Below are 25135 nucleotides of genomic sequence, written 5' to 3' on the forward strand. Positions count from 1 at the left end.
TTCTTTCATTCATTCATATGGCAAAGTATATTGAGCAACAACTGTGCTACGTGAAAGGAAAATACTCAGTAGGGCACAAAGGATATAGCTCCCCAAGCTACCATGTCAAGCAATGTTTTTCCCATATTACGTTATGTGGGGAAATCAAGGCCCCAAATGGAAGGTGGGAGAGGCATGAGCTGGGAGACTGACAGGGTGGGAAAGAGGCAGACAGGAGTAGAGACCAATCCTCCTGATTTACCTCAAGGCTTTTGCTAGTGGCAAAATCTTGGTCCCAAGAATCCAAAACCAATGATAAAGTAGGTTTAAAACTAAATTTGTCGGCCAGGCCCAGTGGCTCACACCTGTAATCCTAGCACTCTGAGAGCCTGAGGCTGGAGGATCACTTGAGGTCAGGAGTTCAAGACCAGCCTGAGCTAGACCAAGACCCCGTCTCTACAAAAAATATAAAAATTAGCCAGCATGGTGGTGTGGGCTTGCAGTCCCAGCTACTCAGGAGGCTGAGGCAGGAGGATCGCTTGAGCCCAGGAGTTTGAGGTTACAGTGAGCTATGATCGTGCCACTGCACTCTAGCCAGGGTGACAGAGCAAGATTCTGTCCCCAAAATAAACAAACAAACAAAAATCCCTAAATTTATAAATTCTGTGCACTCAGGAACATTCCAAAATAAACTAGCCAGCCACATTGTAAAGGTTGCAACTAAAGTAGTGATATAAATTCCTCCATGAAACATGGTCATCACCCATTAATGTGAGGCGAGGTGCTTTTCCCCATGGGGGAGTGTCAGCCGCAGTCCAAAAGGTACCCAGACAGGCAAAGCTGCTCTCCGTGGACAGTCCAGTGGCCTTGCTCTCCTGACCAGCCCGTCTGGGAGAATGCCAGAGTTCCCAATAGCACAATCCATGCAGTTGTGCGGCTGCTCACTGACGGGTCCTCCTTCCCTGTCGGCGCCCCTCCCTTTCAATTATGTCACTTCACAGCTTCGCTAGCTTTTCAAATGTTTTTAATTTTTCTAATTCAATTACCGAGCCCCGAATATCTCATCTACCAGACTCCATTGGTTCAGAAACAACTGCAAGGAAGAAGCTGGTTAGAGAGCACAGGTCTGATTTGTGCAGCCACGGAGATTTGAAAGAAAAATTGCTTAATTGAAGGCTGGACCCAAACAGGCAGAGCAAGTGGCAGCAAAGGTCCGCCTGCACGGTATGTCGGGTCCAGCAAGGAGACAGACAAAGGTGCTCACAGAGACATTTCCAGGAGTCAGCAAAGGTTAGGCTTCCTGTTGGCTCACACCGTCTCTTCCCTGTTCCCCTGCAAAGTCTTTACCTCAGCGAAGAGGAAGAAAGTAGAGGAGGAAGAATTTAGAAAGCACAGGAGGGGGTGGGAGAGGCAGCCTGTAGTGCTCCAAGTACAGACTGTACCGTGTGTGGCCTAGACCTTGGCTGGAGATAAATGGCCTCTGGTGAAGGAGGAAGTGGGAGAAGGAGGAAGGTGATGAGTTTCTGAGAAAAGGCAGATAGGGGGTGGCCGCAGGGAATGTCAGGGGAGGATCACAGATAGGAAGGCTAAAAATCTCGTACTGAATCATGACAAGGACAAAACAAGCGATTCGGAGTCAGACTGCCTGGCCTTGCCGGGCCCACCATTTAGGCAACATACCTCATTTCTCTGTACCTGTTTCTTCGTCGCAAACTAGGTATCCTAATACCCCGCATCATAGGACTATCAGGAAAGAAACATAAAGCACTGGTGCCTAGCAAATGCTCAGATATCAACTATTAATCAAACCATTTAATTGGAGATGCTGTTAATGTTTTTTGTTCGCTTTTTTTTTTTTTTACTTTGGTTTATATTTTTATTTATTTTTTGTAGAGGTGGGGGTCTCAATATACTGATCAGGCTGATCTCCAACTCCGGCCTGAAGGGATCCTCCTGCCTCTGCTTCCCAAAGTGCTGGGATTATAGGCATGAGCCACCACACCTGGCCAACATCTGCCTCTTTTTAGAGCAAATACTGGAATCTGTTGCTGTAAGACCTATGGATGGAAGTTGCCAACATGCAGCTTTGAATTGCCATCACGTGGGCAAAATGTAAAACTTCAAATCCCTTAGGTCCTGCCGGCTTGGGAGAGGTTGGCTTTCAACGTCTTCTCTCATCAAAGGGCTTTCTAAAGTTATTTTTTCAAACACTTTGGGTCATTCTGAGCCATTTCCTATTTAGTTAGTCAAATGCATTTCTTAAGAAATGTTTTATATACTGTAAATTTATTCTATGTGTTTTTAATATGATAATTTACATTTGTTTAATCAGTACTCTTTGGAAAGAAAAGCTTAGTGGCCAAGGTGATTTTAGAAATCACCAGAAAGTAACTTTTTCCCAGAAGTGGATTAGAGGTCAATTTTATTGAACGTGCAGGAAGATCCCAAGTTGTGATACTGCTGTATAAGCCCAACAACTGCAAAAGCAAAACATGATTTTGATTAGCTTAAGGGCTATTTAAGGTGCTCCAAGATGAAGCTATCATTAATGATGTCCAGTGTCTCTTGACACAAACTTTATCTCTCCCTCTCTTTTCCTTCTTATTCTATCTCATTACAATGACAGATTTTAGTAAAGAAGTGAAGCCATGTTCCTTTTCCTGTTTTAAGAAATAAATCATTTTGGGACCTATCTGACCAAATTGTTTCACAGACAGGTGTTATAGTCTCGATATCTTTTTTCATGCTATAAATATTATTTGGCAGATAATGGTTCTTAATCTCGCAAACTTTGAGTATCAGGAGCCCTATAGAAAAAAGACTTCCCATCATTGGCCAGCTGTGCCCATGCTGAAAGCATTTTTATAAACAAAAAACAATCTATAATCAATCACCTTGCAGTCTGAATTTTGACCCCTTCAGACAAAGTAGGGAGTTGCCTATTTTAAAAACAAATTGTGATCCGGCACAGGGGGCTCGCACCTGTAATCCTAGCACTCTGGAAGGCCAAGGCAGGAGGGTCGCTTGAGGTCAGGAGTTCGAGACAAGCTTGAGCAAGAGCAAGACCCCGACTCTACAAAGAATAGAAAAATTAGCTGGGCATGGTGGCACGTGCCTGTAGTCCCAGCTACTCGGAAGGCTGAGGCAGGAGGATCACTTGAGCCCAGGAATTTCAGGCTACAGTGAGTATGATCAGGTCACTGCACTCTACCTAGGGTGACAGAACAAGACTCTCTCTCAAACAATAATAATAAAAAATATGCTGAAATAAAAAAGAAAAAAAAAGGAGAAGGAATCAGAGTAAGAAGAATCTTAGTTTCAACTGATAGATTCAGAGTGATTATATCCTTGTTTGTTTATCTTTTTTCTTACTTGGAAAGTGTTTAGCTAGTGAGCATTTCCAGTTGCCCCTGAGTAAACAGGTCACATCTTTGGAATTTAAGAAACAGTCCAGGTCATTCCAATTAGCCTGTAGAAATAGAAGTAGCCTCTTGAACTTTTTAGTAGTGCTTCTCATGATTACCATTAATCAATTGTACACTTCATGGTTGACAGCTTTTCTTCTAAACTCCCTGAGAACGGGGACCGTATACACAATCCTCAGCATCAGCAGAATGTCCAGCCCCGTAATAAGTGCACAAGAAATATTTGTTGGAGGACAGAATGAGAATTCCCAGGACAGTGTCCCTAGGAACTCTGAATATAAACATTCAGAGTTGAGTGGAAAAGGCAGGAGTGGCCCAGGAAAGAGAGAAGGCACAGTACAGGTCATGGGAGGAAACTAGCAAAGTGTAGTATTACAGAAGTGGGGACGGGAGCATTTTAAAGGAGTGGCACACCGTGCATAATAAAAGCCAGATTCAGGCCAGGTGCGGTGGCTCACGCATGTAATCCAAGCACTTTGGAGGCCGAGGCAGGAGGATCACATGAGGTCAGGTGCTTGAGACCAGCCTGGGCAATATAGCAAGACTTGTTCTCTACAAAAATAAAATTGATTTTTTTTTAAAAATTAAAAAAATGAATTTAGGGAATAGAAAACTTGACTTTGACAAGAGTGATTTCCATGGAGTGGTAGGCGTGGAAGCTAGGTTGGAATGGGTTGAAAAGCAAATACATGTAAGGCAAGAAAATGGAAGCAGTAAGTACCGATAGAAGGCTGGCTTTTGTGGAGGAGAAATATCTATCGGTGAATTCTTGGCTTCGGGGCAAAAAAAAATTGATAAAGCTGCAAATAGTAGGGAACTAGGGAAGGAGGGGCTGAGTAACACCCTGTGTGGGAGAAGCACAGCGTGCTGGGGCTGGCAGGCGGGAGTGAAGGTGGTGTCCCATTATTGCTCTCGGTGACTTCAGACTTCTCTCATCTTCTCCCTCCTAAGTACACAGGAAGTTCTTACGGGAGTGTCTTCTCCCATTCAAACAAACCAGCCTGAGCCAGAAAAATGCAAAGAACAATAACAGGAAATTAGAACCAGATTGAAATAATTGCACAGTAACAAACACAAATATCAGAAGCTGCAATAATTGTGAAAGATAACAGGGCAGTGCAAAGGGCAGTGATGCGGAGCAGATGAATCTGCATTTATGCATTTAAATAGCCCCCGGCCCCGGAAATCCTGTATATGAAAAAGAAATAAAACATATACTTCAATGAATTTGGAGAAATTTAACTCAGACCTTTTGGTCTTATCCCCAGATACGATTAACGTCAAAGATAAACAAAGCCAAATGCTGGTTACAGCAATGAAGACAGATTTCATTCAGTAATAACCTCTGCAGTAGGGAGGAGGGCCCAGCATGACAATTTGTTCTGGAATCATAATCCCTGGAGCTTTTAGATTTTAATTCATCAGATACCTTCAAAACATACTATCACTCCTTTTATCATAATTTCTCCATTTATCCTTCATGTAGCTTCTTCCTCTAGCAGTTTCTTGAGGAAAGTTCATAGAAACCATATTCTGTGAGTATTTGTATGTTTAAACTTTCTTAAAAATCTGATTATGAACCTTCCTTTAATTTTTCTCCTTTGGGAATAGCACTCTGCCTCTTTCCCCTTTTCCTGCTATTCCCATTTGTAGGGGTTTCCTCTGCCCCCCAGCTCACAAAGCTCACAAAAGGAGAGGGAATGTTGGCAGTGTTCTGAAGCCATAGCCATGGCTGGCATTACTGCCACTCACAGCAACAACACGCAGAGGCCTGACTCCTTGCACCCAGTCCAAAGATTCCTCAGCAGTAAGAGATGACAGGTAATCGTGCCAGGGAAGTGTGGCAGCAAGCCCCAGGCTGACCATGGGGGTCTCTTCCCGCAGATACTGTGGCTCTTACTGGGAGGCAGGAAAAATGGGAACCTTTCAAGGGAACGGTCTAGCTAGTGCCCATTAACTTACACTAAGGATTACACAAATCCAAGACTTGAGCCAGAAGGTTAACACCAGCCTAGTGGGTCAAGAACAGTAGGAAGGAACAAAGCCTTCCAGATACCATCTGAAAATGCAATCATTTCTGGGCAAAGCCCAGGCAATTAGAGAATAATTTTATAGAGAAATGTCCTTAAAACATTTGACATTGGTAGAATATAAAAGCAAAAAAACGGGGGTCAGGGAATGATCCCAAACAATTTGGAGAGATCAGATTCACCAAACAGATGCTGACTTTGACAAGGCAAATTTCAAATATGGAGGACAAAGAGACTATAAGTAGCTCAGAACAAGCAAGTGGGAAGAAAACTAAACCATAAAATTAACATTATAGTCAATGAGCACTTGGCTATGTGTGCGTTGGACTGAGCCACCTAACCCTGCTAGGTAGGTACCGCTTCCATTCCCACATGATGCGGTATGAACCCTCAAAATTCAGCCTGGATTTGAACCCAGGTTTGATCATGGAACTCAAGCTTGTAATCACAAATGCAACCCTAATTAATATTTACAAATCACTATCAGTATTCCCAAAAATCAGTGGTCCTAAGGTTTATGTTGAGTCCACTTCCTGTGATCTATTTACCTTTTAAGGCAGTTGCTCTATCCTAGTCCCATTCCATGTTCAGAGAAATGGATACAGAAAGGCTAGATCACTTGAAGAAGCTCAGAAGAACATTAGAAATTGCAGATGTATTTCTGACACTTTCATTTGTACAACTGAGTCTTAGAATATTAGAAATAAAGGAACCTTCTTGCAGGAGGGAAAGCAGTCCCCTACCATTTGGTTTCTGCTCAGTTGAGGAGATGCTATAAAGCTCAGCAGCCTCAGGGAATATCTTTTCCATTCATTCAAAAACAGTTATTGAGCACCTCTGTGTCCGGCACCGGGCTGTGCACGTGGAGTTCAGCAGAGAACAGGGGACAGAGTTCCCAGCTGCTTAGAGTCCAGTGGGTAAAACACAGATTTACAAATGTGCACAGTCCCAAATCTAGTTGATATCATAGTCCCATTTTTGTCCCACATGTTGGGAGCCTGACATTTCTGGCAATATTTAAGGCATCGCTATGTCTCAGATTGCACCATATTGACTCCTTCTAGGCGAATTGCTTTAAAGGTGTACAGAGATGTGGAAATTAACCAGATAGAGTACATAGATAGATAGATAGATAGTAAAATAAAATAAGCAACTTTGGTCACCAATCTAAAGCTGATCTGATAGTGTAAAGCCTTCCATTTGAGGTATATTACCAAACACTTCACAGAACTCGCTGTAAAGTGTGGGTCTCCAGAATCTTCATAATGACTCCCCAGGGAGTCCTCGGCAACATCCGAGTGGGCTGCTGGGCACACCTGCATCCTGCCAAAGGTCAGGAGGAACATCTCCTGGGTGCTTGAGGTTTCCGTTCTTACTGCAGGCCTTGAGCCCAGCTGTGCCCCCTCAGCAAAGCCCCTCATACGTTCAGAGCAAACGCTGTAGAGAAGAAAGGCTCCCTGGCACCGTGACGGCCAGTCTGCAGCAGGGAAACCATGGCCACGAGGGCTGAGGAAGGGAATCCAGGCTGTGCAATCAGAGCACAGTGGTAGGGAGAGGCCGAAGAATGTCACACTAGCCATGAAGACTGGACATGTCCACAAAGGCAGGAGTGCCCACTTAGGTATTTAGAAGGATAGAGTCCACTTAAAACCAGTGTGCAGGGTGGGAAGGCCACTATTCTGGGTTGAGAAATGACCACCAGAGCCTAAATGTAGTTTAAAAGCATCCACAAGCACCTCTGGCACTTTCAACACTTCTATCATTTCTACTCTTGTCCTTTATTACCTGGGGTTCAGATCGGGCCTTCTAAATAGAAAAAGGAACCAACAGGAGTTAAACTGGTAGGTAGACTAGTACGTCTTTCCCTGTGTGCCAGGTCCAAAGGGTCAAGCTCTGCAGACACAGTATGGGCTGGGCATGGACAGTCTGGGTTGACGTCCCATCCCTGCCATTTCTGGCTGTGTAACCCAAGTCCAGTGATTCACTTATCTTTGCCTCAGTTTCCTCATCTGTAAAAATGGGGATCACAGTACTCACTTCACAGGACTCTTATGAGGACCAAATGCAAAATTTTGTAATGGGTTTAAGGCAGATGTCTCCTATCTACCAACTACTGTATCATTCAGAGCAAAATAAAAGGAAATACCAAAAGCAACAAGGGAGAAGTTAATTTCTAGTCCATCACTTTAACCACTGCGCCACGACTATGTGAGAAGTTAATTTCATCTGGATAAAGAGGTCTGGGGGTGGGCAGTGCAGAGCTGGTGTGAGCGTGCTGTGCTGCCCAGGGGTTGCAGGGGCCCGAGTTCCTCCTGACTCCCCACTCTGACATCACTGGGATGTGGGCCTTGTGTTCTGGCCCAGATGGAGCTATCCACACACCAGGCAGCAAGACAGGAAAGGACCGAAGGGACCAAGAGCACCTGCCAGCTTCCTTAAGAAACATTCCCTGAGCCGCCTCCCAGAGGACTCCTGCGATTGGCATTTCATTGGCAAGAATCTGGGAAGCTTTTTCTAGATGGCCCTGTGTCAGCTAAAACTCTTTGAAATGAAAGAGGCTACTGCAAATGAGGGAGAGGGAAGTAATTTTAGTAATTTCCAGTGTTCTCAAAGTTATCATGGCTTAGAACAAAAGGGAGAAAATAGAAAGGCCTCTCTCCATCTGTGCCTCCCTGTAACAGCCATTGTGGATCTGTCCTCACTGGAGAATCAGAAAGTGCAAGATCAAAGAGACGGTAGGAAACAAACCCCGGGCACAATGTGCTCCTAGCTACCCGGATCTGCCCTTCCAAGTGGGCTCAATCCAGGGTCATTGCCCCTCTGCACACCTCAGAACGACAGCTAACTGGAGAAATTAAAAGTGGCACGTGAGAACTGCCTAGAAACACTCCTACACAACTCCCTCAGCCCTCATACCCGTTCAGTAGAGGGATGGGTAAGCCATGAGAACAGCCTGGTTGTAGGATGTTAGGCATGGAAAGGTAACTAGTAATCTGAATTGCTAAATAGATAGAAAGAAACAATGGGCTACCACGTCATCTGGGGCCCCATATGGCAGCCCCATGACTGTAATTTGAAAAGAAGCAGAAAAACAGTTGTCTCAACAATCAATTTCCAGGTACTAATCAACGCCCACAATAACCCCATTAATTCTGCTGCGAATCCTCAAGTGGGTGACATTGTTCTTCCTGAAAACACTAAAAGGCCAAGGCATACACTCTGCCAGTGCCACAATATCAGTGAAAAATACATGCGGAGGTGCTCTTGTCACCTTTTTTTTTTTTTTTTTCTTTTGGAGACAGGGTGTCACTCTGTTGCCTGTGCTAGAGTGTGTGGGATGACATCATTGCTCCCAGCAACTTCAGACTCCTGGGATTAATCAATTCTCCTGCCTCCACCTTTGTTGCCACATTATTCCCCCAACACACACACACACACACACACACACACACACACACACACGCCCTTCCGCTTTTATTAGCTTTAAAAAGGCAGGATCCATCCTGTGTTCCACAAGTAAGTCTCAGATCCTGCCACTAGGTGGCAGGAATGATCAGCATCAGGAAGCTGAAACTCCTAATGGAACCAGCAAATGTCGGGATCCTGGGAGGGACCCCAAGATACCAAACTGAAAGTGTGGTGGATGCATGGAGGGCTGAGGCTTGGGATGATGTGACCTGCTCAGTGTCACACATGTAATTAGTGTCACACACGTGATTAGCCCTAAGGACTAAGTCCCACAGTCACCTATGTCCTGTTACTCCACCAGCTCATGCTCGGTTTTGTTTCTAACTTGAAAATATGTATATACATATATATTTTCCTTCCATGCTGTATTTTCATACCAAGTACCCAGAGGTAGTACTTTGCTGTGCTAATGCAGCATTAAAATCACAGTGGTTCATTAACTCACATGATTGATATGTGCGAGGAACTGCTGCTGTGTGCAAGGAACTAAGATATAAGCTGCCGCAACACAGAAGGAAGTATGGCAACAATACTGATAGGCGTAAATCATGTGTGTGCTGCCAGACGTTATTCATGTGTATTCGCTCTTGGTGTTTTTTTTTGTTGTTGTTGTTTGTTTTGTTTGTTTGTTTTTTAGTAAAAGGCAAAAAATTTATTCGTTTTGAAGAGAAACCTTGTTTTTCAATAAGCAGAAAATGCAACATAAGTTTGGACTGCAGTATTTTCCAAATTCTTGGGGCCAGAGACCTAATGTCAAAATCAAAGTCATACACTTGGTCTTTATTCAAAGACAAGGTCAAAGCCCTCGGGCTTGCAGGGGGCATTTCTGACACCATTTTTCAGTTGACTTAACAGAGAAAAGGGCAAGTTGGGATGAGATGGGAGAAAGACACCGCAAGACATAAAAGAGAAACAAACCAGGTGTTTGTCACTTCTGGAAACAGAGGCTGAGGTCAGGACAGCCCTCCAAGAGGGAACCTCACACAGTTCCTTAAAGTAAAAGCAAGACGGCTTCACCAGAAGGCATTTTTCTTATGTTCATTACTACCAGAGATTGCTTTAAACCAAACAAAGCACATTTCAACATCTCATAAATACAACATCTAGGAATAAAATTATCCAACCTACGGTTTACTACATTTTATTTCATTTTTTAAGTTGAAAACCTGTGATGTGATAGAAAGGAGAGTGGAAATCTTCCCCCTCGTCCCTGCTCGGCTTACTAAAGTTGCCTGGCCTAGATGAGGGCGACTGTCCACCCCGCTCTCCCCCTCAAGTTGGACCACAGCCATCCTTTTGCTCAGAGCAAAACAAAGCAAACATGAGCTATTTCTTTACGAGCTCAAGATTCACCAGCTTTTTCTTAAATCAAATGCCTAACTGAACACCTAATCTTTGCTTGTCTTATCCTTCAAAACTTTTCTAGGTATCATTCATTGCAGAACATTTGTTTCTTGGCGCTGACATTTTACTTTTGCAATCTGTGCTTTTTTCTTAGGATGAGGAAAACTGTTTTAAAAACCAGAACATGTCAGAAAACAACAACTCGATTAGGAACAGAGCCGTGCAAAGTGGGGAGGATGGAAACACCAAACAGGTATGGCTGGACAGTGGTTGTGCGACCCTAGTGCCGTGGTAACCGCTGCACAACAGGCCCCTGACAACGGTGGGGACAGAAAGTGTGACAACCAGCCGGCACTCAGAGGAACGAATTACATGGTGATTACAGTGTGTTTGTCAGAGTTGAGAAGAAAACACACATGACCAAAGGGACTTTGTTTTTTTACAACTGTCCTCAGAGTTCCTTGATGGGAAGAGTACCCAGGCTTTGACAATTATGGATTCCAAGCTCCATTCCAAGGGCAAAAAGCACAGGTATTAAAAAAAAAAAAAAAAAATCTAAATTTTAAGGTAGCTGAGGCAGGTAGAGGAAGGCTCTAATATGGTTCTAAAACTTTGTCCATAATACCTAGGGTTCCTCAGTGGCACCTAAATTTACACGAGTCTGAGGAACTCTGTTTTATTTCACTATATTGAATTCTGGGTAGGATTTTATTTAAAGAGAGCTTTCTGCTGCTAAAAAGGTAAGAAAAATGACCCATGTAGATCATCCTTTAAAAAGTAATTCTGGGTTCCCACTAATGTATCATTTTGTGGGGAGTTTTCTCATAATAAGAGAATAATTTTTTTTAAAGTAGGAAATTTGGAAAAGTATTGTAAAATTTGGGAGACAAAAGGTTTGTAATTCAAGAAAAAAAAATCAGTGCCTAACATCTTAGACCTTTGTCCTTTATGCAAACATACGGCCACATGCAAGTGTCATCTACACTGGGATCACACTATGTAAATTACAGTATTAGGTAATTATCTATTTCACTTAATACGTTGGCAGAAAATGGCCATGTTACTAAATATCCTTCAAACCAAAAAGAAAACAGTACTTAGGTTCACATACAGACTTGAACAGGGATGTTTATAGCAGCTTTATTCATAATCGCCAAAGATTGGAAGCAACCTCGATGTCTTTCAGGAGATGACTAGATAAATAAACTGTGCTACATCAACACAATGCATTGTCTTCAGTACTAAACAGAAATGAACCATCAAGCCTTGAAAAGACATGGAGGAACCTTAAATGCATATTAGCAAATGAAAGAAGCCAATCTAAAATGGCTCCATGCTGTATGATTCCAACTATATGACATTCTGGAAAAGGCAAAACTAAGGAGATAGTAAAAAGATCAGTGGTTTCCAGGGAGCAAGGGTCAGGAGGAAGTAGGGATGAATTTTTAGGGCAGTAAAGCTATTGTGCCTGATGCCATAATGGGGGATACACGTCATCATACATCTGCCCAAACACAGAACGCATAGCACCGAGAGTGGACCCTAATGTCAACCGTGGACTCTGGGTGGTGATGATGTGACAATGTAAGTTCATCAGTTGTAACAAGTGAACTGCTCTGGTGCAGGGTGTCCACACTGGGCGAGGCTGTGGGGAGAGGGGCAGGGGGAGGTAATGCACAAGGAATCTCTGTACTTTCAACTCAATTTTGCTGCAAACCCAAAACTGCTCTTAAAAAAAAAAAAAAAAGTATTTTTCAGTTTTTTGACAAGCAAAAATTTTTTTAGATATTTTATGATGGTAAACAGGAATGTGAAGACTGAGGAGTAGCTACTGGATTTGGCAACAACGGGCCTCGGGTGGCCTTGGCAGGAGCCATTCAGTAGAGGTCAGTCACAGTGGGCTGAGAATGAGCAGGGTGTGAGAAGTGACCACAGAAAAGGGAAGCAACTCTCTGCAGGGCTCTGGCTGTGCACAGGAGAAGGGGCAGATGTCATGACTGTGGGGGTTGAGGAGGTTTTGCTGTTGTTTTTGAAAGATGAGAAAGGATTGAAAATCGAAAACAGAAGAAAACAGTAGTAATGTTAGATACTTCATGGACAGTAGGTCACGTAGGGTACTTCCACTGGAAGGAAATAATAGTGAAGATCATTTAAATAAAAAATTTACCAAACATTAACTGTAGGCAAGGCTAGCTGTTAGATGTAAATAAATGAATACAACTCATCTCTACCACATCCCCAGCAGCTGCAGCTTGGACTCAGCTGGTTTCTCTTCCAATTATCCTCTCACGTTCCTCGTTTCTGGGGTCCAGCCCAGAGAATGCAGGTAATCTGGGTCAGAAGGACAATGGAGCTTGGCATTGAAGGACTGTATGATTTTTGATGATCCTTTCAGCTCAGAAACATGCTCATGATTTATTTCTATGACTTTTTTTAAAGAAAATCAAAGGCCACATTGGATATGACAGAAAACAAAAGCTGAGATTTGTCATTATATGTCTTAGAGCACACTCAGAACTGTTCCCCATGTGTATACTTCCTGCCCAGCTTTCACTACCATTGGTAACAGTAGCCAGCCCTATTGTTTGAGATGTTATTGCAGGGTGCAGACAGGTAGGAAATCCTCTGCATACTGGGATTACGGGCCATGGATATTTGAGACGTCAAACTCTACCTAGAAAGGTTGTCCATGAAAAAAATAGCCCAGGGATATACTTCACTCAGTTAATGAGAGCCAGGGCTGGCTGAGTAAGAGAAATACTCACCTTTAGCCTAGTTCCAAGGGGAGGTTGATAAGCTCTCCAATGTGCCGAGTTTGCATTCACATCCGCAGACCAAGCCTTGGGCTGCCAGGAAAATAAATCCAGCTGTGGTCTCAGTCCTTTGGAAACAGGGCTGGCAGAGTATTAAGGGAGATTTATGCAGCCTCTGTTATTAACTTCATTTAGCACTTGGCTGAAAACGGAGCTGGGGTTGAATGATTACAGTAGAGACAGGAGCAAAAAGCACAAATATGAGCCTGTCCCTTAAGAAAAGGAGAAAATACCAACTGCTCCTTTGGAAAGAAAGAGAGAATTAAATGTGATCCTGGACTTTTTTGTGATAACAGGAAGAAAGAAAATGTCTGTGCAGTAGATAATAGGAGCCATCTTCTTGCATAATAATTTAAAGGGACTTATTGAAAGCTCTTTGCCAGAGTTCTAAGCAAAGAGGGCTGGGGTCCATTACGCCTACAGTTCTCATTATCCCATCTCTGCTCCGCCGACGTTTGGTTTCTAGGGTGAAGAACGAGTTACCATTGAGCAGGATTCTCCAAGAAACAAGGATGACGTGGAGGACGACCAAGAGATGCACGAAAAAGGGTACAGTTTTTAAACCAGGGAAATAACCACACTTACGTCCTATTTGGTTTTACCACTTTGTTTTGTCCCCACTTAATTTTTCACATCTCTTGTGATTTATTAGAGATTGTCACCCCCCACCCCCCATTCACTCTCCCCACGCAACACCATTTTCAGAGCAATTAATGGAACTCTCAGATGATGAATGTGGTCAGTGCAGACTGCTGATGTCCCAGGAACCCAATGTCTAGATTTAAATTCACCCATGACAGTTTTCTAATTAAAGGTGTAAATTATCAACTAATTGCTCCAGTCCATACCAAAGTATTTAATTCATCTTCTCGGTGTCAATCAATAGCAATAGATTTCTCAAAACCCGATCCACTTTAAACCCCAACAAACTGTTGCTCGCACCTTATAGAGTCCCAAAGGTATTCCAAGTCCTTACAACCCTGTAAGGAAAGAGAGACGAGATTATTTTATTTTGTGAACCAGGAAAATGAAGCTCAGTGGAGTGACTGGCCCACATCAGCTGGAGAGGACAGAGTCAGCTTACAGTTTCAGCTTCTGATCCTAGTGCGGGTTTGTCTACGGCTCTGCCATCACACTACAGTATTTGTCCATTTTCTAAATTCCTATTTAAATTTTATTCACATTCGTATGTCTCTGAGGAGCTTTGTTTTTATGTACCGAAAGATACCTCTGGTGTTGGTCAGAACCGGGGTTGGGAGTGCCTGTCACATATATACCATGGTCAGAAGCCTGTGCTCAGTTTCACCCTTCATTTTACTTTATGAGCCTCTGACCCTGGGAAATTCTCTTGGGTGTTCAGAGGGACTCAGGGTTCAGTGATATTAATGGGACTGAAACCACCCCCAGGAGGCTGAGAATGGTTCAGCCTGGAAAACCACATGACCAAAATGCCTATTTCCAGCCACCTTACTTTATGCAGAGTCAGATTTGCTATAATGGACCACACCCATTCCCTGGCATTAAAGAACCTGATTGAGTCAACCTACAGTAGATGGATGTACCCTATTAAATGCCACCCTCTGTGCTGCCACTTTTTAGCACTGTAGCTTCAGCTCAGTAATGCGTCATTGGTCTTTCCTCAATCAGACCATGAGAAACAATCTTCATTATGCTTGTATGCACCCAGCGTCTTCTAGAGAGCTGTTTCTAATTGTCAGTACACAGATTCACACATATAACAATGGAAGTTTCATGAAAGGATCCCTATCATTCTTAGGTGTGACACACTCCGATGCTTTCTTTTTTAATGGTAGATATCATGTGTGGACTTCACAATCCACGAAGGGGTCCCAACTCTCAGCTAAAAAACACTGTTCCAGATAAGCAGTGTGCACTTCATTCTGCTTGTCTGTGAAATCGAAGAATGCCCTTTGAGCACCCTAATATCCAAGACCCTACTCCTGCTGCTGCTGTGTGTGGCTCACAGACATCTACTCTCCAGGATGTTACAGTCAGTAATGGGTTTATAACAAATCACAATCAAAGAAGACAGTAAGAATAAAGGATAGAGGAATGGGTCTCTCTGAAAAGATGCAAGAAGGCTTTCTAGAAGGACTTGAGCTGTGCCCTGAAGCTTCAGAGGTGGCTGAGTCCTGGACACACAGGCAAGACTGTTGGAAGTGGAGGCATTAACCAAGGGGAGAGCAGGTCTGCCAGATAGGGGTCAAGTCCCCTGAGGTCCTGGAGAGTGGGAATCATCTATATGGGGTGAGAAATGCACGTTTTAGAAATGCTATCCAGTGGCCTGGAAGTGGTAATGGTTAAATGTGCATGTAAATTCCTCCCACCCCACCTCAAGTGGGAGAACGGGAGGCCTCCAAGGAAAGAGGCTCCTACCTGGGGACAAGAAGATCCCCGGAGGAGAGGAGAGCCACTGTGGCTATGGTCCCGTGACCTCTCCAAACACACTCCTGAGGGACCACTGGACACCATCGTCCCCAGGAGACATGATGAGACATACACATCACTCATGCGCTATCTACCCACCTGTATGAAAGCCCTGGACAGGCCCGGGCGTGGTGGCTTACACCTGCAATACTAGCACTCTGGGAGGCCAAGGCAGGAGGATCGCTTAAGCTCAGGAGTTCGAGACCAGCCAGAGCAAGAGCGAACCCCATCTCTACTATAAATAGAAAAATTAGCTGGACATTGTGGTGCAGGTCTATAGTCCCAGCTACTCAGGAGGCTGAGGCAGGAGGATCACTTGAGCCCAGGAGTCTGAGGTTGCTGTGAGCTAGGTTGACGCCCCTGCACTCTAGCGTGGGCAACAGAGTGAGACTCTGTCTCCAAAAAAAGAAAATGCCCTGGGCAGAAACAGACATTCCATCAACTCCAGAACATTCTGAGAAAGCTGTGACAACCCATTTGTTAATAGCCCTCAAATCCACAAAATCCTGCTTTGCCTTTACTACACACCCAGTGAAGTCAGTCAGTCTTGGACTAAAGGGAATGGATGATCTAAGACAGGGAACCACCAACGTGCTCAAACTTTGGGGAACCAGGAGGGATGGCAGTTCTTCAGCTTTTTATTTTTTTTACCAGTAAATGTTTAATAACTGTTAGTTGAAGCTAACAGAGGCTCTCATAGACTAACCAGAAACACTCTCCTCCTGTGATTTGCTTTTGCTTTTGCTTGGTGATCCATCCCCCCTGCTGCCTTCCCGGGGCGTGTTTTCTGTATCTCCCTAATCCCTCAGGGCTTGGCACAGTTATTCCGTGAGGGTTGAGCCAAGTCATGGCTGATTTTAGTCTAAGATGAAATGAGTTTCCCATTTCTATTTTGTGAGACATATGCTTCATGAATTTGCTTGCTTGCCTGTTTTACAAAGCCTACTCTAGCCTTATCATGCCAGTTTATTTCATGTTTTTGATATTTACTTCTGGCTGCCTTTTTGCTTTTGTGTTACAGGTGTTTGGAAAGGAAGTACGATACAGTTTGTGATTTTTGTAGGAAACACAAAACCATTCTTCGGTACATCATCTGGGGCATTTTGTTAGCAGGTAAATACCAAAGGGGATGGGGATACCATGGTCTCTTTTGGGGGGAATCCCTCAAATGTTGACTGTGTGGAAAGAGAATAAACCTCCTCCTGGCCCTCACTGAGTCACACACAGAGGCAGAGAGGGAAATCAATAAGCCCCTATGTCTTGAGTCTCAGCAGGAGAAACCTATGCAAATTGTTCGAGGCTAGCAGCTAATTTTTTGAGTCACCTCTCTCAAGGGCTCATATAGCTTTCATTTTTGTCACGTGGATTTGAGGGGGTGGAGTGGTTAATGCAAGCAATTAATGCTTTCTGTGAATGCAACCCAAGGAGCCTAGGGCCTTCTGGCCCAAAGGCAAGACACAATGTCCCTTGTTTTCACTCCATCCAAAGCAAAGGGCTCCTCAGCCCATTTTAAAGAACATTCCTGTCATATAAAATATGAGCATTCCCACCTAAGCCCACAGACATTAATCCCAGACTGCTGCACCACTGAGGTCAGCGGTTTTGCTGGTGCTCAGACAGCTGCAACAGGAAACAGCAGGGTTGGTAAACTTTCTCTCTGCCAGGCCAGAGAGTACTCTAGGATTTTCAGTATTGTAGGCATAAGGTCAAAACCACATCACTCTACCATTATAGTTGAAAAAGCAGCCATAAACAGTACATAAGCAGACAGACATGGCTGTGTTCCATCACCATATTGGTAGAACACAAATATCCAATGTGTGGCAGGCCAAATGGATTTAATCTGCAGACCGTCTTTGCTGACCTTTGGGAGTAGGAAACTTTATTCTATAATCCTCACATCTGCTCTTCAAAAGCAGCCACCTTGGTAACTGCCGTCACCCCTTGTCCTTGGACATTCTGTGGCACTTAGAGACATGATCTATTGTTGGTAAGTCTATTTTCCTACTCAAGCTGAGGCCAAATGTGAGGTGCAAGCCAGGGGAATCAATACCTGTATACTAGTGTTGCTTCAACACACGGCCCATCTCTGATAGTAGCTGCCCTGCCGAATCTGAATGCCAGGGGGAAAAATGGAGTACTAAGTTGGGAGGCCCAATGATCTGGCCTCGAGATCCAAGAACTCAGAAGGTCCTATAAAAAAAAGGACCTAGCACCCTGTCCTCCTAGCCTTCATGGTGAGAATTTTAGGGACTTGGTTGGAAAAACATCAAAAGCGCCCATTGGAGAAGCCAGTAACCAAATCAGGAGTGCTCTTGCATTCAATGGCCCCTTGATTAAACCTCCCCTTGCCTCAGCCTGTCCAGGCTGAGGCTGGCATCCAGCTGGTATTGATGCTCAACATCTGCGTTTGCTTCCTGGACAGGTTATCTGGCTATGGTGATTGCAGCCTGTGTGCTGAACTTTCACAGAGCCCTTCCTCTTTTTGTGATCACCGTGACCACCATCTTCTTTGTTGTCTGGGATCACTTGATGGCCAGATATGAACCTCGAATTGACGAGATCCTATCTCCTGGCAGAAGGCTTCTGAACGGCCATTGGTTCTGGCTAAAGTGGTAAATGCAATCGGTTCTCTTATTGCAGTTGAAAGAGGTGTTGTTCTTTTCTAACATGGTTCCAAGAATTTGTTCTGAAATTGCTTCCTCATTTATGGGATATTGAAGCTAGAAACAACCTAGGGAGTGATCTGTTATAATGTCTTCATTTTACAAATAGGAAATCAAGGCCTAGATGAGGTGATGACTCATTTGAGACGTGTCCAAATGTCCCTACAAACTGCCTTAATTTCAAGTGTTATTAAATGATAAATGCTATCCAAAGGATGTTAATCTAATAACTTTTCTTGTGCTGTATTAGATAGACAATTACATGCCCACATATCAAGAAGCAGTCAGGAGTGTACAACAGTGGGAGGGTTTAGTCATAGCAGGGATGGCTTTAGCTCTCCCTCTAACCTGTCAGTGGAAGGGCTTCGTGATGGATCACTAATATCTGTCCTGACACAAGACAGGGGACAGCAGCACGAATGCCATCTAATCTCAGTACCTATTTATAAAGAATTGGTCTATAAGTACAAAATGCAGGAAATTGCTGACAACACGTCTGCAATGAGCTTTCATTTTTTGCAACTTTCTTCTTATACAAGTTATACATAGTCTCTTTAAAATTTGTTTTCAAAATGCAGATCATAGAACATATTCAGTCTTGAATTTGGTTTTTTCACTTGTATTCCTGTATGGTTGACCATGTATTGTTCTTACAAATTTTTGCTATTTTAAATGTTATGATGAATATAAATCTTTATATCCATTTCTGATTAAGTCAATCACTATGCCATTTGTTGCACTTCTTTGTTGACTCGTGAATCCAAATAATTTTTTAGGCTTTCTTTTCTTTTTCTTTTTGCTCATTAAAAACTTAGGGTTTTGGCCGGGCATTGTGGTGCAGGTCTGTAGTCCTAGCTACTTGGGAGGCTGAGGCAGGAGGATCACTTGAGCCCAGGAGTTTGAGGTTGCAGTGAGTTATGATGACGCCACTGCACTCTAGCCTGGGGAACAGAGCGAGACTCTGTCTCCAAAAAAAAAAATTTACTTTGTCAAGGATCACTAGCAGTTGACTTTTTGTGTAACCAACCAGTATGTTGAAATTGTGACCTGTGGACTCTGATCAAAATACAACTCAGTTTTTCTCATCCATCATCCTTTCAATTTGATTCAGTGGGAGCTATCTACCTCGTACTTTGTATAAAAATGTCAAAAGTCCACAACTCTTCTGCACACTCTTAGTTAATAGTCCAATGGTCACAGGCACATTTTGAGTATCAGGATGTGCTTTCCCATACAATAATGAACACTGTGAACTTGACCAAGAGTCCCATCTTTCCTCCCCAGCGTGGGCCTGCATTTCCCCTTTGTCACCTGCCCCTCTGCCAGTCTCAAAGCCAGGAGAGAGGCAGAACTCGGATAGTTCTGACTTAGGGAGGTGGCTTGCTGCTCTGGGTAGGAAGCTGGCCTCCTTGGGAGGAAGGGCCTGTGATGTGTTAATGGCAACTCCTTCCCATAGACCCCCACGTCCTGCGGTGACTGCTCAGGGCCTTCCCCTCAGCTTCTCTCTGTGGGACCTCCTCTCCCTCCAGGTGGCCCTCCTAGGTAGGATCCAGGACCAGCCTCTCCCCAGTGAGGCTCACATGGGATCTACCAGGAAATGTCCTAAATCTTTGGCCTAATAAACTGAGATTGTGTAATCCCAACACAGCAGCCTTTCTGGATCTGCCATGCAAGCAGTGAGTCAGCCTTGTCCTGCCCGCTGGACTCCCAAGGGGAGTCCGAACCCTGGCTAAAGCCAGATGCAGCTCTCTGAGGCTCTGGTGAGGTCCCCCAACTGCAGGGAACACATTTCAAGTTCCCCTTTCAAGGGAAGAAGGCAACACTTCACCCAACTCCCAAAACAAGAGGTGACAAATCCCAATACCTCTCTCAAAGAAATCACTGGACTTTCTCTCTAAACATCCTTTCTCCTCTCTGACCGCTTTATATAGCCTTGAACAGGCAAAGGGCCCAAGAGTAGTAGGGTGAGAGGGACACATTGCTTAATTTTTTGGCTATCTGCCATTATAGCCAGAACCAAAAAGGGTCTGTTGCAATTCGCAAAAGCACAGCTTCCTGGTACCGGGGTGTGTTACTCTCACTCACATTTTTTGTTAGTTAGTTTAAGCCTGATTACGATTCTCATGTCAGCACAACAAATGATGCCAGTGCTTCCCTTCCTGTTCTCTTAGGGTGATTTGGAGCTCCCTGATCCTGGGGGTTATCTTCTGGCTGGTCTTGGACACTGCCAGGATGGGCCGACAGCATCTGGTGTCCTTCGGTGGGCTCATAATGTACATTGTCCTGTTATTTCTGTTTTCTAAGCACCCGACCAGAGTAAGTATGAAATTGATCTTCTGGGTTTTTTCCCCCATGTATGAATTACTCAAAATACTGATGGTGAGAGAATGTAACTAGTATTCAATATTTTTCTTACTTTGCTTGATTATTTAAAGTGGCCATGGTGCTCTATTTCCTGTTTCACCCTCAGTATTTTTCTAGTTACACAACCAGGGAGACATTCTCTCCCTTATCAAGTCCAATTTCTATTCATGTACCACCCCCGTCAACCACCTGTAAAGAGAAAACTCATCTATTTTGATCCAGATTTCCCCAGACCAGTAAATAATCTAATATTCTGCCATTGAATCCTGCAGTTTATCAATGTACCTTTTGCAATTTGGTCTTTTTTACTCCAAAAATTTGTCCTTATACAGTTCTCCAGCCGCAGTCCCCCGAACCTGATTCTCATCCTTGCTCTGTCAGCTGGTAACCCATGAACTGGGCAAGAATTCCAAGACATTGAGGCTTCTTGGCAAACTCTGGAAGACTTTACCAGTTAAAAGACTGACCCAAGAAAAGAGCATTAATGAGAGACCAAGTTCACCTAATATGACCCAAATCCTTTACCCTGCTCGGGTAAACATCTCTGTTGTCGGTCCTTAATCACATAGTTTTTTTCAGACCACTCAGCCCTGCATCAAAAATGAAAGCAGATGAGTGTCCCTTCCTGCTATGTCCTGGGTCTGCATTAGAGTTTCTTGGTCCCTTTCACAGTGAAATAAGAGCCCCTTGACAGGGCAGAAAATTACTTACTTAGAAATTGTCAGATCAACAAACTTTGGACACACCGAGAAATCATGTTCTGCCTTTCCATTTTCCAGACGGGAAATAATTATATGTGTCCAATATTTGCAACATGACTAGGACAGCCAGATCCTCCCTCCTTTAGTGGCCCTTCTTAGACTACTGTTCATGTCTAAGTTATTTAGCAGGACATAATAGCTACCTACCTTTCTGGGAGCAAAGGCTACAAATTCAGGTTTAGGAAGAGGGAACACAATCTCGAGTTTTGAAAGGTATGATCCTATCACAGGATTCCACACGCATGACTGCTTTGGCCATCCCAAAGAAGGTGGGTCATGGGACACATCTGAGAATGCTTCCAAGGAAGTAGTGATCCTTCAGACACATGCCAAAGTTAGCATTAATTTCCTACTAAGATATCCCTCTTGATCTTTCCGCATAGGTTTACTGGAGACCTGTCTTTTGGGGAATTGGGTTACAGTTTCTTCTTGGGCTCTTGATTCTAAGGACTGACCCTGGATTTATAGCTTTCAACTGGTTGGGCAAACAAGTTCAGGTAAGTTTGGTTCAAAAGAACACCTTGCTTTTATATGATGCATTTAACTTCTGGATGTAATTCTCAAAATGTGTTAGAAATAGGTTTTTCTGCATTAGTTCACCCAAATTTTAATCCTGTAGCATAGGTTAGACAAATCATTTTATGTTAAATATGTTAATCTGTCTAGTTCATTAATATTACTACTTCCCCCCACCTATATCACCCACTACATCACTTCTTTGTCCTTACTGCCCCCTCCCCCCTGCCCAAAGGGTGCTGCACTTCTAAGATGGTTCCAAAGACAGAGAAACAGGCTTCCCTTGCACCCAGTGGTAACCTGTGCCACCCCTGTGCCATCTGTGGTTTGCTGGACCATATTTGGCTCATTCTTTAGCTCCCTGGAGTCAGACTGAATGTCAGAAATGCAGGTATAACTCAAAAATATAATCCCGTGCCATTCACTGGAGAGGGCAAAGCTGAGAACAGGACCTTTCCAGGTCTATCCAACAAGTTGGCTGGGTTTCCATCCTCTGCAGAGTCCTAGTGTTACTGCGGACTCTCGAGTGATCGTAACGATCTCTCTTTTTCTTTAACTCAGACTTTTCTGGAGTACACTGATGCTGGTGCTTCATTTGTCTTTGGTGAGAAATACAAAGATCATTTCTTCGCATTTAAGGTAAAGCCAAACCCCCTTTCTAGGTAGTCACTGCCTTTCCCCTAACTTCTCAGTCTTCATGGATATTCAGATAGAACTTAAGTGACCAAAGCGAGGTATACCACTGCCGAGCTTGTCCATGGCATGCAACACGTCACCCGCTGTTTTTCATTTACAATGTTATCTGAAGTCAGTGGGGTGCACACATTGTACTTTGTTACTACAGTATTAAGGGAGACATCCAGAGGAAGTCAGAAATATTCCAATATGGGGGGGGGGGCGGGGAGCTTGTAGCATTTACTGAGATATCTATGAAAAAATCATATGGGGTATCCGTATCTGGGGCTTCAGGGAAAAGAACATCATGTTCCTGACAACGATAGGCATGTTGCCAGCAATGGCTGATGGGTCCAGGGTCAATGACAGCTCTGCACTGGGAAAACCTCTCAGTCCCAGACACAGCTGGTCACCTCTGTTCTTCCAGAGCCATCTCCGTCCCAAACCTTTCTCATCTCCCCTTCAGCACAGCCTTTGCCTGGAAGCTGGGCCTTCTAACCAAAGGAGGCACGTTATTTTACAGGGGAAAGGCAACCTGGCCCCGTGACTGGGCACAGTTGGGACTTCCACATACCCTCTGGGAAGTCCCTAGCAATACTTGTCAATGAGTCAGAAGGATGCATTTGGGTTTCTCTCCAGCTTGCTTTTTTGTGGTGTGTTGGTGCTCATACACTTCTAAATTATTTTCTCACCTAGAGACTCCAAATTTACCTCCAAATTTCCCTGGTTTCAGTTAGGCTAACTTTTATGTTGAATCTTTTTATTAAACTGCTGATTTGGCTTTAAGCCTAAGATAACTAAGCCATCTCCGAAAGATCAAGTGTTTACAGTGTGAGGTGGAAATATGCTTATATCATGAATTGGATTCAGAATTGGAAAAAACGAAAGTCATAAAGAAAATAACTTGCCACTCAGACAACGCGGGTGTCGTCACACCTCCCTCCCGCTTCCAGGGCAGTGGGCTCCCTTCTCCCCTGCGGGTGCGGAGTCCCTGCGGGAACACTGCAGAGACGAGCCCCTTCAACTCCCTCCAGCTTTTAGGAAGGCGCTGGCTGCCCATCATGGCCAATAAAAGGCTCACAGTGAGTGAGCTCTGAATACTAGCACAAAATGTCTGTTAATATATATTATTAATAGCTTTTTCTAAATTAGATCCTGTACAAATTGTTCCTGGTCATTCTGTACTTCTGGTGGCAGCTTGTCTCTGGCCATTTAGCTGGGGCACAGTGGTGGAGGGGTGAGGTAGGGTGGGGCTGAGGAGGGGCCCAGCCCTGGCTCTGTGTGGCCAACGAGGGGTAGAAACCACTCCCTGTGGGAACACAGGCTGCACTGAAGCCACCCAAAGAGCATCAGGAAAATAGGATCTAAGAAAACACACTTTTTTAAACACAGAACTAAACTAGTTTCCGAAATGTTGTCACTTTTTTAGTGAGTCAGAAATCTATAGCTAAAATAATCATTATTTTAAAATCTAAAAGGATGAATACTTACTGCATAGGAAATACTGTGTGTAAGCAGCCACTGTGCTTTCTGCGGTCGCTCTGGCCCCAGTATAAAGATTTAAAGTTGCTCACAATTCATCTTGACCCACTCTGCTAATTAATGGTGAAGATCGTATCTTTTTTTTTTTTTTTTTTTTTTTTTTTTTTTTGAGACAGAGTCTCGCTCTGTTGCCCAGGCTAGAGTGAGTGCCGTGGCGTCAGTCTAGCTCACAGCAACCTCAGACTCCTGGGCTTAAGCGATCCTACTGCCTCAGCCTCCCGAGTAGCTGGGACTACAGGCATGCGCCACCATGCCCGGCTAATTTTTTGTATATATATATTTTAGTTGGCCAGATAATTTCTTTCTATTTTTAGTAGAGACGGGGTCTCACTCTTGCTCAGGCTGGTCTCGAACTCCTGACCTCGAGCGATCCACCCGCCTCGGCCTCCCAGAGTGCTAGGATTACAGGCGTGAGCCACCGCGCCCGGCCAGATCGTATCTTTTTAATGTCAGGACAATAAGAGTATTCGCTGGTGGCCTTAAGTTTGTTGATCTAGTTCTGATAAAGCCCCCACAAAACTTCATTCCTTCTCTGAGTAAGAAAAGTTCATCTTGGAAGGAAAAAAAAAAGGTGAAGTTTTGGCCGGGCGCGGTGGCTCATGCCTGTAATCCTAGCACTCTGGGAGGCCGAGGTGGGCGGATCGTTTGAGCTCAGGAGTTCGAGACCAGCCTGAGCAAGAGCGAGACCCCATCTCTACTAAAAATAGAAAGAAATTATATGGACAGCTAAAAATATATATAGAAAAAAAAATTAGCCGGGCATGGTGGTGCATGCCTGTAGTCCCAGCAACTTGGGAGGCTTAGACAGGAGGATTGCTTGAGCTCAGGAGTTTGAGGTTGCTGTGAGCTAGGCTGATGCCACGGCACTCACTCTAGCCTGGGCAACAGAGTGAGACTCTGTCTCAAAAAAAAAAAAAGGTGAAGTTTCCTGTGAAATACACTGAAGCTTATCTAGAACATATTAGAATAAGAGACTGTAGACAGGGAAGCTGCCTGGGAAAAGTGTTTAGTTCAAGAAGAGTTTCCAGTATTTTGAGGATGTTTCCACAGGAGAAAAGGAGGCAGAGAGGAAACCTCCTATGAAACCTGCGGGTGCCTCAGGGC

General features: G+C 44.1%; 1 protein-coding gene across 1 annotated transcript in view; it reads left to right on the forward strand.

The window, feature by feature from the left end:
* Positions 1-25135, forward strand: part of SLC28A3 (solute carrier family 28 member 3) — a 63223-nt gene that overhangs the window by 22271 nt on the left and 15817 nt on the right. The window contains exons 3-9 of the mRNA XM_069476331.1: positions 10401-10499; positions 13526-13608; positions 16529-16620; positions 17933-18122; positions 20345-20489; positions 21682-21795; positions 22376-22453. Coding sequence (XP_069332432.1) covers positions 10401-10499; positions 13526-13608; positions 16529-16620; positions 17933-18122; positions 20345-20489; positions 21682-21795; positions 22376-22453 — 801 coding nt within the window. The remainder of the gene's footprint in view (positions 1-10400; positions 10500-13525; positions 13609-16528; positions 16621-17932; positions 18123-20344; positions 20490-21681; positions 21796-22375; positions 22454-25135) is intronic.

The sequence above is a fragment of the Eulemur rufifrons genome, chromosome 7 (assembly GCF_041146395.1).
Source record: "Eulemur rufifrons isolate Redbay chromosome 7, OSU_ERuf_1, whole genome shotgun sequence".
In the NCBI taxonomy this organism is placed as follows: Eukaryota; Metazoa; Chordata; class Mammalia; order Primates; family Lemuridae; genus Eulemur; species Eulemur rufifrons.